This window comes from Bos indicus x Bos taurus, chromosome 8 (genome assembly GCF_003369695.1).
Source record: "Bos indicus x Bos taurus breed Angus x Brahman F1 hybrid chromosome 8, Bos_hybrid_MaternalHap_v2.0, whole genome shotgun sequence".
Classification (NCBI taxonomy): Eukaryota; Metazoa; Chordata; class Mammalia; order Artiodactyla; family Bovidae; genus Bos; species Bos indicus x Bos taurus.
Genome location: NC_040083.1, coordinates 110,768,999 through 110,784,193, shown reverse-complemented (window position 1 = coordinate 110,784,193; position 15,195 = coordinate 110,768,999). Strand labels below are relative to the sequence as shown.

General features: G+C 51.9%; 1 protein-coding gene across 3 annotated transcripts in view; it reads right to left on the bottom strand.

The window, feature by feature from the left end:
* Window positions 1–2,581: 2,581 nt before the first annotated feature.
* The window catches only part of GSN (gelsolin), a 60,947-nt gene continuing 48,333 nt past the window's right edge, over window positions 2,582–15,195 (bottom strand). For all 3 annotated transcript variants that reach the window (XM_027550691.1, XM_027550692.1, XM_027550690.1), the window contains 8 exons: window positions 14,401–14,534; window positions 12,206–12,296; window positions 11,116–11,286; window positions 10,312–10,486; window positions 8,719–8,843; window positions 8,412–8,489; window positions 3,585–3,645; window positions 2,582–2,998 (listed from right to left, as the gene is read on the bottom strand). In XM_027550691.1, the coding sequence (XP_027406492.1) occupies window positions 2,829–2,998; window positions 3,585–3,645; window positions 8,412–8,489; window positions 8,719–8,843; window positions 10,312–10,486; window positions 11,116–11,286; window positions 12,206–12,296; window positions 14,401–14,534 (1,005 nt within the window). In that variant the 3' untranslated portion in view covers window positions 2,582–2,828. The remainder of the gene's footprint in view (window positions 2,999–3,584; window positions 3,646–8,411; window positions 8,490–8,718; window positions 8,844–10,311; window positions 10,487–11,115; window positions 11,287–12,205; window positions 12,297–14,400; window positions 14,535–15,195) is intronic.

The window sequence follows — 15,195 nt, the reverse complement described above, 5'->3', positions numbered from 1 at the left end:
CTCCCTCCAGCTCCGACTCGGGGCTGCTCACACCCTGCCTCAGACAGTAAAGAATCTGCCCACAATGTGGGTTCCATCCCTGGATTGGAAAGATTCCATGGAGGAGGAAATGCCAGCCCACTCCAGTATTCTTGCCTGGAGAATCCCCATGGACAGAGGGGCCTGGCGGGCTACAGTCCGTGGGGTTGCAAGGAGCTGGACAGGACTGAGCGACCAAGCACACAACACAGCACAAGTGCCTGACATGACCTGACCCACCTCCCACCCCGACTGTGTCACCTGGAAAATTCCTTCCCCGCTACATTCATCACTTCTGCGATGAATCAGACTCTCTTGAGGTAGGGCTCCCCCTGGGGAATTTTACACTTTTAAAAAGCTCCCTGGGCAATTTGCATGATCAGCCAGCTTTGGAAACAATGGTGTAAACACACACACACACACACACACACACACACACACACACACACACACACACACACACACACACACACACACACACACACACGCCCTTCCCACCACAGAACCCCTCACACTGGCTTCTGTTCTTCTACATCCTCTGCAGGGGAGTTTCCTTCTGTAACTTGATAGGGATGGGGGAGAGGGAGGTGGCATGGAACAAAAGAGGAAACCACCAGAGAAAAGACCAGAAGGATGGAGGGGAGGGGAGGGGCTTGGCCCTCTTCAGTTCTTTGGACTGATTTGGGATCTCCATGGAGAAAAGGTTTAGAGACAAGAGTTCATGGAAATGTCTAACAGGCACTGTCAGGGGAGTGTGCAATTTCCTCATTTCTGTCTCATTACAACAAAAATTTGAAGCGACGGACGTTAAAGCCCTCAGCGTGTCACAGCTCTTGGATGGTGTCACAGCTCCGTGTTATTTAGAAAATAAAGGAAAATAACATCCTCGAGGCATGAGGGCAAGCCGACCCAAAAGATGCGAAGAGGAAAGAGAGAGAGAGAGTGCCCGTGCATGACCCCCGGCCCTTTGGCTCCTCTTTTTACATGGTTTTTCCTTCCCCACATGGTTTTTCCTTCCCCTGGGCCTGCCCTGTGTAAACTGGGCTCCATCTGAGGTCCTCACTCCAGTCCTTGGACCTTCCTTTGTCCTATTTTCTCGGGCTTTCCCCCTCCTTGTCTTTTAGCCACTCCCATTCTGGACTCCTGTTTCCTCTTCTGCCTAACAGGACTTTGTGACAACGTGAGCATGAGCAGAGAGTCAGGGTCTGGGGGACCAAAGGGGCACAGAGGCCCTCACCCATGCTGCAAACTCGGAGAGCACCGAGGGGTACCTCCTGTCAGCAGAAACACCCGTGGCAAGCAGAGGAGACGAAGAAGAGCCATGTAGATGCTCCAGGGAAGGGCAACCCCCGGGAGTGTAAGTGACTCTAGGGTCCCGCTACTGCCTTGACCTCCTTGCCCCCAGTGTTCCAAGGCCGTGCCTCCCAATGACTGACCAAAGTGGGGCGATTAGACACACTTCATCCGCTCCTGGGAGACCTTCATCGCCTTTGTTGGCTGATGGGCTCCAGAACATTCTGAATCAAACAAATATTTGTACACCAACGTTCAGAGTAACACTTTTTTTAAAGAAAATCTATTTATTCGTCTGCATCAACTCTCAGCTGCGGCACACGGGATCTTAGTTGCCCTGCAGCACCCCCAACCAGGGACTGAACCTCCGTCCCCCACGTTGAAGAGGGATTCTTAACCACTGGACCACCAGGGAAGACCCCCAGAGGCATTATTCACAGCAGCCAAAAGGTGGAGAGGATCTGAGTGTCCATCGATGGATGAAAGCATGAATGAGACGGTATATACACACACGATGGAATAGTATTCAGCCACAAAAAGAATGCAGTTACTTTATGGGCTGTAAAATGTATGAATCCTGAAAGCATCAAGCTAAGTGAAATAAGCCAGACAGAAGGCAAGTGCATGGTTCCACTTCCACGATGCACCTAGAACAGGCAAGTTCACAGAGACAGAAAGTGCAATAAGGTTCCCAGGGGCAGATGGGAAGTAGGAAGAGGGAAGGAGTTGTGTCATGGGCACAGGGTATAAAGCTAAGCTGGGGATTAGGAAAAAGGTTTGGGTGGAGATGGTGGGGACAGCTCCACAACGCCGCCAGTGTCTTCAGCGCTGCTGAATCGTACATTTGCAAATGATCAAAAGGATAAATTAACAACACAAATGGGACTATGCCATTAATTTTTTTTTCACTTTGTCTCAGGACTCCCCAAAAGCTATGCAAAAGCCGCCTGGACTGCACGGCTGTCTAAGACGCATCCACCCAACCCCTCTTCCTCCCTGCTTCACGTGGGGTCAGATGGCATCTGTCTGAAGGCTCTCCAGCCTCCTCTGGCTGCCTGTCAATCTCCTTCCATACAAGCACTCTCCCCCTAGTGCAGTCTCTGCCCATTCCATCTCATCTTGGCATCTGCTTCTCGGAGGATCAGATTTATATGTGGGTTGAATGAAGCTCATTCACTGGGTCTCAGGCACAGGCCAACCCCCCACCCCCACCCCATGGACCCTTCCCAGAACAGTGAGGATACTTCTCAGGACAAACAACCACAGCAGGTCACACACTTCAAAAAGCTTTTTATTGAATTCAATTTTCAAAAGCACAGACACTTGAGACAATTCTGCAAGGACCCTGAATTTTTGCAGGGCTGTTTTGGCTACAGTAAAAAAAAAAAAAAGGAAAAAGAAAAAACCAACCACACGCGCACACACACCAGGTTGACCCTGCTCACTCTAAGGTCTCCTCTCGAAGGGCGGACAGTTCTGAAAGGCACTGGCCGGCAATGGGGTGGGGCCTGCCTTCCTCAGGCAGCCAGCTCAGCGAGGGCCCTGTCCAAGGGGTCCACAGACCAATAGTTGTCATCCCAGCCGAGGAACCAGCCCACGAACGAGGGGGGCTCGAAGCCCTGCTTCACCACAGTGATGGGGGTCCGCCGGTCACGATTAGCTGGGTCCGTCTCGATGTAGCGCTTAGCTGCAGACACATGGGCAGAAGAATCCTCAGCGTCTCCACCACCGAGGAGAGCTGGTTCCACGCCTACGGTGGCTGTGGTCCCCCTGCCCCTAACACCCAACCCCTCCCTCGGACACCACCATTCCTTAAAGGCAACGACAACCACGTGACTCCTTCACTGCCCCGCCCAGAAACACAGGAAAGGCCAGGGGTCACAGTTTAACCTCCAGCTTCACAAGGCGTGCCTCATTGTTCTCTAGCGTCCCCTACTGGAAGGTATTGAAGAAACCAGCTTCTGGATTTCCAGCTCCCAAATCAGACTCTACTCAGCTACCAGAGACCTGCTTTCCTGCATCTAGATCCAGATGCGGTTAGTCCCTGGGCATCCTGGGAACCCGAGGCAGCTTCTATCTGCCTCTTCCTCTTGCTGTGACCCACGGCTTCTGCAGGAACCGAGCTGTTCTCTCACCACCCAGGGAAGGCTCACCAGGGGCTGGCCGTGGGGGAGGAAGCCCCCACCCCACTGTCACGAACTCCCAGACCCGCACAGGAAGCTGCTCCCGCCCCACCGCCCGAAACAGACCGGCAGGCACGCGTGGGTCCTCACCAGAGGTCAGGGCTTCTGTCTTCTCCTCTTCTTGAGAATCCTTACCAACCCAGACAAAGACCTGGAGGAGAGGCAGGAGAGGGAAGGTGTGAGATGAAGCCGCACGAGGGGCACTGACCCAGCTTGCTGTTGGAAGAGGAGGAGGTTCCAGGTGTGGGCCGGACACCCCCCTCCCCATTCACAGCCCACGGACTGTGACTAGAGGACTGGGGAACAGACACGGCGAACTGGTGACCGACACCCCGCTTTGCAGGCCCGCCCTCCACTGGAGGCTGGTGGTCTGCTGTGTCTTTTTAGACAAATGGAGTCACTAGCTGGTTACGTTCAATCCAGACTGCAGATCCCCCTGAGAACGGGGAGGACCTGGCAACCACGACCACTGGCAGGCGGGTGAAGCTGAGCAGGAGCTGCCCCTGTGCTGGAAGCCCACCTGCCTCAGACTCCCCGCACCTGCACGTCCTCCACCCCAGCCTGCCTCAGTCAATAGCACTGACAACCAAGCTGGGACAGCCATGAGACGGAGCCCCTTCTCTAGAAGTTCACGAATGATCCGTTTGGGGGCATAAACTTATTCAACCAGTGAGCAGACCAATGTGCTCACTAGTTTATTGATCCAACCAGTGAGCACTGAGTCTGCTGGGGGCCACTCTCTTGGTATCTGAGCCAATAGGGTTCTAAGCCTTGGAAGAGAAGTAACTCATCACCACTACCGCCATCTTGAGTCTTCAGTTCAGTCGCTCAGTCGTGTCCAACTCTTCGTGACCCCATGAATCGCAGCACGCCAGGCCTCTCTGTCCATCACCAATTCCTGGAGTTCACCCAACTCATGTCCATGGAGTCGGTGATGCAATCCAGCCATCTCATCCTCTGTCGTCCCCTTCTCCTCCTGCCCCCAATCCCTCCCAGCATCAGAGTCTTTTCCAAAGAGTCAACTGTTTGTATGAGGTGGCCAAAGTATTGGAGTTTCAGCTTTAGCATCAGTCCTTCCAAAGAACACCCAGGGCTTATCTCCTTCAGAATGGACGGGTTGGATCTCCTTGCAGTCCAAGGGACTCTCAAGAGTCTTCTCCAACACCACAGTTCAAAAGCATCAATTCTTCTGCCCTCAGCCTTTTTCACAGTCCAACTCTCACATCCATACATGTCCACAGGAAAAACCATAGCCTTGACTAGACGAACCTTTGTTGGCAAAGTAATGTCTCTGGTTTTGAATATGCTATCTAGGTTGGTCATAACTTTCCTTCCAAGGAGTAAGCATCTTTTAATTTCATGGCTGCAGTCACCATCTGCAGTGATTTTGGAGCCCAAAAAATAAAGTCTGACACTGTTTCCACTGTTTTCCCATCTATTTCCCATGAAGTGATGGGACCAGATGCCATGATCTTCATTTTCTGAATGTTGAGTTTTAAGCCAAATTTTTCACTCTCCACTTTCACTTTCATCAAGAGGCTTTTTAGTTCCTCTTCACTTTCTGCCATAAGGGTGGTGTCATCTGCATATCTGAGGTTATTGATATTTCTCCCTGCAATCTTGATTCCGGCTTGTGCTTCTTCCAGTCTGGCATTTCTCATGATGTACTCTGCATATAAGTTAAATAAGCAGGGTGACAATATACAGCCTTGATGTACTCCTTTTCCTATTTGGAACCAATCTGTTGTTCCATGTCCAGTTCTAACTGTTGCTACCTGACCTGCATACAGGTTTCTCAAGAGGCAGGTCAGGTGGTCTGGTATTCCCATCTCTTTCAGAAGTTTCCACAGTTTATTGTGATCCACACAGTCTAAGGCTTTGGCATAGTCAATAAAGCAGAAATAGATGTTTTTCTGGAACTCTCTTGCTTTTTCCATGATCCAGCAGATGTTGGCAATTTGGTCTCTGGTTCCTCTGCCTTTTCTAAAACCAGCTTGAACATCTGGAAGTTCATTGTTCACATATTGCTGAAGCCTGGCTTGGAGAATTTTGAGCATTACTTTACTAGCGTGTGAGATGAGTGCAATTGTGCAGTAGTTTGAGCATTCTTTGGCATTGCCTTTCTTTGGAATTGAAATGAAAACTGACCTTTTCCAGTCCTGTGGCCACTGCTGAGTTTTCCAAATTTGTGGGCATATTGAGTGCAACACTTTCACAGCATCATCTTCCAGGATTTGAAATAGCTCAACTGGAATTCCATCACCTCCACTAGCTTTGTTCGTAGTGATGCTTTCTAAGGCCCACTTGACTTCACATTCCAGGATGTCTGGCTCTAGGTCAGTGATCACACCATCGTGATTATCTGGGTCGTGAAGATCTTTTTTGTACAGTTCTGTGTATTCTTGCCACCTCTTCTTAGTATCTTCTGCTTCTGTTAGGTCCATATCATTTCTGTCCTTTATCGAGCCCATCTTTGCATGAAATGTTCCCTTGGTATCTCTAATTTTCTTGAAGAGATCTCTAGTCTTTCCCATTCTGTTGTTTTCCTCTATTTCTTTGCATTGATCGCTGAGGAAGGCTTTCTTATCTCTCCTTGCTATTCTTTGGAACTCTGCATTCAAATGCTTATATCTTTCATTTTCTCCTTTGCATTTTGCTTCTCTTCTTTTCACAGCTATTTGTAAGGCCTCCCCAGACAGCCATTTTGCTTTTTTGCATTTCTTTTCCACGGGGATGGTCTTGATCCCTGGCTCCTGTACAATGTCACGAACCTCCGCCCATAGTTCATCAGGCACTCTGTCTATCAGATCTAGTCCCTTAAATCTATTTCTCACTTCCACAGTATAATCATAAGGAATTTGATTTAGGTCATACCTGAATGGTCTAGTGGTTTTCCCTACTTTCTTCAATTTAAGTCTGAATTTGGCAATAAGGAGTTCATGATCTGAGCCACACTCAGCTACTAGTCTTGTTTTTGCTGACTGTATAGAGCTTCCCCATCTTTGGCTGCAAAGAATACAATCAATCTGATTTTAGTGTTGACCATCTGGTGATGTCCATGTGTAGAGTCTTCTCTTGTGTTGTTGGAAGAGAGTGTTTGCTATGACCAGTGCGTTCTCTTGGCAAAACTCTATTAGCCTTTGCCCTGCTTCATTCCATATTCCAAGGCCAAATTTGCCTGTTACCCCAAGTATTTCTTGACTTTCTACTTTTGCATTCCAGTCCCCTATAATGAAAAGGACATCTTTTTTGGGTGTTAGTTCTAAAAGGTCTCATAGGTGTTCATAGAACCGTTCAACTTCAGCTTCTTAAGATGAGCTTTATTACCCCAAAAAATCATTTCAGCTGATTTTTATGTGTCATCTATTCTGATGTGTATCTAAAATATTTTATTATTTGTAATAAAAATTTATTTATTTTAATTGGAGGCTAATTACTTTACAATATTGTATTGGTTTTGCCATACATCAACATGAATCCACCACGAGTATACACGTGCTCCCCATCCTGAACCCCCCTCCCAGCTCCCTCCCCATACCATCCCTCTGGGTCATCCCAGTGCACCACCCCCAAGCTTCCTGTATCCTGCATTGAACCTGGACTGGCGATTCGTTTCACATATGATATTATACATGTTTCAGTGCCATTCTCCCAAATCATCCTACCCTCTCCCTCTCCCACAGAGTCCAAAAGACTGTTCTATACATCTGTGTCTCTTTTGCTGTCTCTCATACAGGGTTATCGTTACCATCTTTCTAAATTCTATATATATGCGTTAGTATACTGTATTGGTATTTTTCTTTCTGGCTTACTTCACTCTGTATAATAGGCTCCAGTTTCATTCACCTCATTAGAACTGATTCAAATGTATTTTTAATGGCTGAGTAATACTCCATTGTGTATATGCACCACACCTTTCTTATCCATTCATCTGCTGATGGACATCCAGGTTGCTTCCATGTCCTGGCTATTATAAACAGTGCTGTCATAAAATGTGAAAGCGTTCATCACTCAGTCATGTCTCTTGCAACCCTACAGACTGTAGTCCGACAAGCTCCTCTATCCATGGAGTTCTCCAGGCAAGAATACTGGAGTGGGTGGTCATTCCCTTTTCCAGGGGATTGCCCCAACCCAGGGACTGAACCCAAGTCTCCTGCATTACAGGTGGACTCTTTACCATCTGAGCCACCAGGGGTGCCCATTCATAAGATGGTATCAGACAAGAGAATGCAGACACTTTCGCCCTTATGAACAGCTGTGTGCCTGCTACCTGGGCGCCTCCCCACCAGCTATGCATGGTGTCTATCCTGTTCATCACAGGACTCCCAGCAACCCAGCATTCTGCCTGGAAGACAGTGATGCTTCACATGTGTTGACTGAGCGCATGAACACACAGATGAACAAGCAGATTAAGGAGCCAATGGAACAAAGGAGCCAGCAGCTGATGGCTAAACTGCAAAGCTTCTGGTACTGACCTTCCAACCGGGGAGCCCAAGAAGAAGCCGGGCAGATGCAGAGCAGTCTTGCACCTGCATGGCTGCTATGTTCAACCCTGACAACTCGAGGAGGAGACAGCTCGCTAGGAAGGGCTACTGACTGCCATCCCTCACGAGGACGCAAGGCCCTTGGGGACAGGGGCATGTCTCTTTCTAGGTGAGAGGTTACGCCTGCATGAGATGTGAACCAAAGCCCAACTGTCTTTACCAACAGGTTCAAAGTAAGAGTTCACGCTCCCCTAAGGCCTGGGAACAAATGCTGGTCATCTGATTTGCCTTTCTAAGGTGCTTTGCTGTTGGCAAGGGGATTCTACCTGCCTCTCATCTGCTGGGATAATGCCAGGTGGGCACCATCGCGCCCAAGCTGCAGATGAGGACACGGAGCTCAGAGCGGGAAGTTACTTGGGGGACCGTCCATTACCTGGTCCCAGGTGTCCAGAAGCATGACGTCATCAGTGGCCAAGTCTTCCTGCATGAGCTCGCCAGGGACCTCCTCGATCTAGGAAGGGATGGAAGAGGTTAATGAGAGCCCACCGCAAGCCGCCTTCCCCCAGCTCTCTCTGCCCTCCATGGGGAGCTGCTGAGCTGGCTCCAGCCTGTGGGGGTCTGTACTGGGTCGTCAGAAGGCCTCTCCCTGCCCCTGCTGTGGATGCCTCAGCTTGCTCCCTGGAAAACACTTCCCAAGGGGCGAGCAGAGGGAGCGACCTTGGACCTCCTCTGGGACTCACCACGAAACGTCCGATCTTGTTGGAGCAGGCGAAGAGGCGAGGAGGGTGGGCGTCCATCTTCTTGTCCTTCAGCCGTGGGGACGTGCGGTAGGCGGCCTTCCCACCCAGGGCCTCCCAGAAGCTGTCTGTGAGGGGAGGCCAAGCCAGTTACCAGCTGACACCACCTGCCCCCTCCAGCACTTCTCCGCAGACTCTGGGACAAATGCTGCCTTCGCACAGCCAAGTGCTCTCAACCGCCACCCGGCATCTTAAAACCCCAGTGTGACCAAGAGGAACAGGGCCTGCGGGACTCGAGGGTGATGAAGCAGAGGCCCCGGGGGGCAGACTCGGCAGCAGACACAGGGCCGGGGCTGCTTCTGCTCTGAGACTGGCACAGCACTGTGGGATGGGGATAATTATCCCCGCTCGACAAACGAGGCGGCTGAGGCTCAGAGAGGCCAAGCCACTCGCCCAGCGCCACACAGCAGGCGCGGAGTAAAGCCACCTCATCTGACTCCAGTCCCCTGTATTTTCCCACTATATCTGCTCCAGCCACATGTGCTTTTTATATTTAAATGCATTTTCCCACCAGTCATATTTAAATATACATTAACTGAAGCATGTGACTGGTGGTGGTTTAGTCATGTCTGACTCTTTTCCAACCCCATGGACTAACCACCAGGCTCCTCTGTCCGCGGGATTTCCCAGGCAAGAATACTGGAGTGGGTGCACTTTCCTTCTCCAAGGGATGTTCCCGACCCAGGGATCGAACCTGAGGCTCCTGCATTGGCAGGTGGATTCTTTCCCACTGGCCACCAAGGGAAGCCCATAACCATGTGACCAGTGGTGACCAAATTAGACCTAGCAGATACAGAACATGTCCACTCTTTCAGACGTTTTCAATGGATTATGTGACTCTAGATCGAACTATTCTTCCCCATTTCTGCTTAGCATCAAGCAAGAGAGAGCGGGCTTAAAACCAAGGAGGGAAAGATCTAGGGTTAGCATAACGGAAGTGCTCCTGACTCCCGCTCTGGAAACAAGGCAGGCTCGTGGCATTTCTGTCCACGAAGCTTCTCAAGGTTAGGACAGACCACAGCCCCCATGAGGCCGATGCTGCCACATATAATCTTTCACGGCTTTCCCGCAAGTGAGCCCCCCTCCAGCTGCCTTCCCCACCTGCCCCAGCCCACACTGGGCTCTCCTTTCTCTAACTCCTAGACACCTCCCTCTCAACGACCACATTCTCATTTTCATCTTGGGTGTACGTGTTGGCCGTGTCCGACTCTGCGACCCCATGGACTGTGGCCCACCAGGATCCTCTGTCCGTGGGATTCTCCAGGCAAGTATACTGGAGTGGATTGCCATGCCCTCCTCCAGGGGATCTTCCCGACCCGGGGATCAAACCCAAGTCTCCCGCATTGCAGGCAGATTCCTTACTGTCTGAGCCACCAGAGAAGCCCCCTTTTCATCTCACCCACTTTAGTGAACATACGTTAGGGGATAAGTGCTGAGGCAGGAGGAGGATAACGAAAGCCCCGAGCAGACAGGAGGCAGGGGAACCCAGCAGCTCCATCCCCAGAGAGCAGCAGGCCCCTTGCCTCTCGCTCCTACCTGGCTCGCTGCCTTCTGCCACCTGCACAGGTTGGGCCCGAAGCACCCTGAGCAGCTCCAGGGCCCCGGTCTTCTCTGCCTCGCTGGCTCCCGCACCCACCCACAGGTAGGCGGCCGAGGGGGTCTTCAGGACAAAGGCATCGTTGGAATTCAGCGCGCCAGCCTTGGGCATCACCTGGGAGGGTAGTGCTCAATTAATCAATCAGGAAATAGGTAAAAAGGCTTCACCCACTCCTCGCAGCCCAGGAGACACTGCAGCAAGAGCAGCTCTTACGGGTGGACTTGGAGGAGGGAACGTGTGCCCCATCAGAGCTGAGGACAAGGACTCGGGACACTGAGGGGCTCAGCTGACTCCCACGAGCCACGAATACACTGTGCTTAGCCAAGGAGATTCTAGAAATCGGGGAGGCATTAATAGAAGTTGAGCACCCACAACAAAGGAGGTGATAATCCCATTGTCCTCTAGGCTGCTCAGCAGGATTACGTTCAGCTTCTGCACCTTCCACTATAAAAGGGACAGCAGCCAACTGGATGGAATCAAGAACAACATCCAGATTGTGAAGAATGGACTATCTGTTAGGTAATGACTTGGCCATCATGGAAGGCGTGCGAGGGACACTGGGCATTCTTGAAACAAGGAGAAGTCTAAGACACACAATCCTGCTGCCAGGGCAGCAAGGCACAAAAAGCTGCTTCTCAGCCCCTCAGCTGCCCGACCGATTCTGCACCCAGAGGTCTGCCCATCAGGCCTGGGGGGTTTCCGAGAGGCCAGTCTTGCTAGGGGTCCGGGGCCCAGGGCCTTACCTCCACGGCTCGGGTGGCTCCAGAGCTGCTGGCCCGGACCTGGAACAGGCGGGTGCTGGCGGGGGCCGTCTGCCCACCCTCGCGGGAGGTGCCGCCCCTGTAGATGATCATGGGTTTCCCGCCAAACAGGCTCATGAGGTGAGCGGGCTCCTTGCCTTGGACCACACGGCTCTGAAAGGGAGACGGGAGAGCAGGTCAGGAAAGGGGGGTGGGAGCATCGTCCTATGCGCACACACTGGGCTCAGCTCAGGGCAGCTGGCATGGCCCAGGCTCACCCCCAAACAAGCCCATCATGCTCGGGTCTGTGTGTGGAGTGGGGCTGGCCAGGGAACAGGAGGTGCAGGAAGGCTGGAGACAGCCCTGCTGGCTGAGGTAACCCCGGGCACTGCTTCGGCGTTTCCCCTCCCACAAGGCCTAGCCTGGCTGAGGCTGGGTCTAGTCCAAGAACCCAGAGAGCCCATGTTTGCAAATATTCCCTTAAATGGAAGCCCAGGGATGGTTCGTGGACATTCTTCCCAGATTGTGACGTCAGCCTCGGCCAAGAAAGCTGGCAGAGTGGTGAGAAAAGAGCCTTCCAGGTCTGGAGAGAGCCCTCCCGCAGAGCCAGTGCAGACCGCGGCCGAGGGCTTGGCGGTGGGAGAGGGACAAGGAGGTCTGAGAGGGTCCCATCTGTTCCTGCCCTGTGTGCCGTGTCACTTCGGATCCCAGCTGTGACCCGTGCTGCCTAAATCCAGATCACCTCACATGTGGGTTTGGGGGTGGAGGGTGGTTCGTGGTCCCTTCCCAGCAAGAGCCGCCACTGCTGGGTCAGAGCTCAGACCCCAGCTCCACTCTGCTGGTGAGAATTCAGGCCACGTGTGATGGTACATCCTCTGCCTGCATGTCTGATGAACCTCTTTCTCCCACGACTAGACTGTAATAAACCACATCACAGAGGTTCAGGGCAGGGCAGGGCCGGGGGCCGGGGGAGGATACATCTGTGTGTTCACGTTGGCAGACGCAGCATCCGCGTCCTGCGTAAATGTCTATCAAAAGGATGGATGCATGGGATGAGGGACGGTCACATGAGTGAGCAGCGGGCTGGGCTCACCTGCACGGGAGTCCCTCCCAGCTCCTCGTCCAGCTGAGCGGTCAGGATGGCCGAGGCAGCGACCTCATCCTGGGTGGACTGGGCGCCCTGCCTGGAAGAGAAGTGAACCTCAGCACCTTGGTTTGCACAGAGCCCGGGGCCCCTCCGTCATCCTGGGCCTGAGAAACCTGCAAATCTCCAGATTACAGGTAGTGAAACTGACAAACAAGAGGAAAAGAGATTTCTCTGAAAAGGAACCAGAGCCAGGAGCCAAAGCAACACAGCACACACCCCAGTCAGCAGCCCGTCACCACACACCCCAGCGCGGCTGCCCGTCTTCTCACAGAGATCCGACCACAGCCAGTGGACTTCCTCATCCTACACCTGCCCACAGGGAGATGTGTGGTGGAGGGCTTTCTGTCTCACCTCTTCCTCCGCCGTCTAAATTTCCCATAACTAACCTGTGCTATCTGCATAAGCAATCTAACAGATCAACGTGCTGATCAAAGAAAATGTTCTAAAAGCCTTCTGGTGAATTTTGTACCGTGTGTATCATTAACACCTAGTCCAGAAACATTTCTTCAAGCTGCTTTTAAAAGTCTGAGGTTGTCAAACTGAGAGGCGACCTCCACAGCATCGAAACCAGGAAAGACGAGTGAAGCCTGAGGAACTGTCACACATTAAAAGACGGAGAACACGACGATTAAACGCCACTGAGAGGCATGATGACTAAATACCACGTGAGACCCTGGGTTAGATCCTAGACCAGAGAAAGGACATTAGTGGGAGAACTGGTGAAATTCAAGAAACGTCTACAGAGGAGCAAATGGTCTTGCAACAATGTTAATTTCTCGGTTTTGAAAACTGAACTGTGGTTAGGTAGGAGCTGACCGCAGAGGGAACTGAAACAGGTACATGGAAACTGTTTGCACTGTTTTTCCAACTTTTCAGCAAGTTTAAAAAAGCAGAAACCCATCAGTCAACCTTTGAAAAGTTGGAGATTGCACAGTAAGAGAAACGAACTGAAAGATATTATACTGAGACATCGTTTTATCAACTCTAAAGCTGACAAAGAGCAAAAGTGTGACAGCACAGTCCACCAGTGAGGCCACGAGGGAACATGCTCTCATCTGTCACCGGTGAAAAGGCCAGCGGCACAAAGTTCATCTGCAGAAGCTGGGTGCCACCTTCAAAGTGACGCACGCACTCACTGTCAGCCAGCAGCCCAGCTTCTGGGAACTCACTCTAAAGACACTTCTCACGCATCCAAAATGATGCTTGTTTAAGCCAACTAATCATGGCAGTGCTTGTGACAGTAGGAGCCGAATCAAAGCGAATATGCATCAGCAGGGAATTTGTTAAATAAATTACAGGATAGCCACACAGTGGAATATTACATGGCTGTAAAAAAAGAGAGTAAGGAAGCTCTTTATGGACTGACACAGTCTGAGCTCCAGAAAGTATTAACTGGAAAAAAAAAGCAAAGTGCAGGACATTATACACAGTATATTATACACAGATGGCCATCTTTCGCATGGGGAGGGAGGAGGACTAGGAATACAGGGCCAGATTTGCTTTTGTCTGCATAAAAATGACTAGAAGGATATGTGAGAGGCTAATGAAGGCAGGCACCCACAGAGGAGTGAGGGTTTCAGAGCAAGGTGGGCGAAGTCGTGAATATGTCATCTCTCTTTAAAGAATTAAAAATAATCTTTAGTTAGAAAACATCAGAGGATAAACAGAACTTAGAGTGGAATCGAGGGAGAGATTTTCTATTCGTTTCTCCCTAGTCCGCACGTCTCTCCTACAATGGACATGTGATGCTTTTATGAGATGAGTTTACAGCTTGTTTTGAGAAGTAAGACCAGCGGTCTTGCCCCGGGGACAAAAGCCTTTCCCAGTGGGCACGGCTGTGCTGGCCCAGGTTCACACACCCGCAAACTCCCCTCAGCCCTGTCCTATGCCCCCCGTGGGGGCCATGCTCCCAGCGTGTGCCCCCCGCTCCGCCCCCTCTGCCCCCTGCTCCGCCCCCTCTGCCCCTCGCTCCGCCCCCTCTGCCCCCCGCTGTGGCCATGCTCCCAGCGTGTGCCCCCCACCCCATCCCCTCTGCTCCCTGCGGTGGCCATGCCTCCAGCGTGTGCCCCCCGCTCCGCCCCCGCTGCCCCCCGCGGTGGCCGTGCTCCCAGCGTGTGCCCTCCGGGACCCCAGACCCTCACCAGTTGTAGATGATCTGTCCCTGACGGCCGCCGTGGCGGTAGTTGTACAGAATGATGTAGCTGTCACCACCGTAGAACTGTCCGTACGTGGCGGGGTCCACCGGCACTTTGTCGGAACCTTCAATTCTCCAGATCTACCAGAGCAAAGCTGGGCTCAGACATCGGGCGGCATTCCCGGCCCCCAACTCCAACCAGCTGAGAAACCAGAGGGTGCTGGGTAGCGGTTACAGCACGGGATTGCCCTCGGACTCAGCCTGAAGCGAAATAACTTGCTGGAATCACGGAGCCACCAAGATTCAAACCCAGGGCTTCTGTTCAGATCCTGGCAGCACACCCCTGCCCCCCGCGCTTCCTCCTCCTTGGGAGCAGCCCAGGGACTGGTAGCTGCATGGCGGGGTTCAGAAAGTGCTTCTGGTGTGTGTTACACAGTGCAACACAGGCTCAGAGTACACATCAATATACGACCTGCAGCCAAATCAGGCTCTACCCCTTCGCAGGCTGTGCACCCTTGGACAAATTGCTTGATGTCTATGGGCCTCAGTTTCCTGATCTGAAAATGGGAATAATAAGGGAGGTTGTAAGGATCGCATGAGCTACTTCACGAGCCCAGCACAGTGCTTGGCACAGGATGACGGCCCTGCAGGTGGCGGCTGCTGTTAATAATAATTATGATGATGATGACGACTAAAGTTGCCATTAGCTGTATCAGCAAGTTGGCTGGATTTTAGATATCACCTGCAGAGGCAGGGTCGTCACTGAGTGACCTCAGAATGACTCCTGCTGGCAGATCTCTCT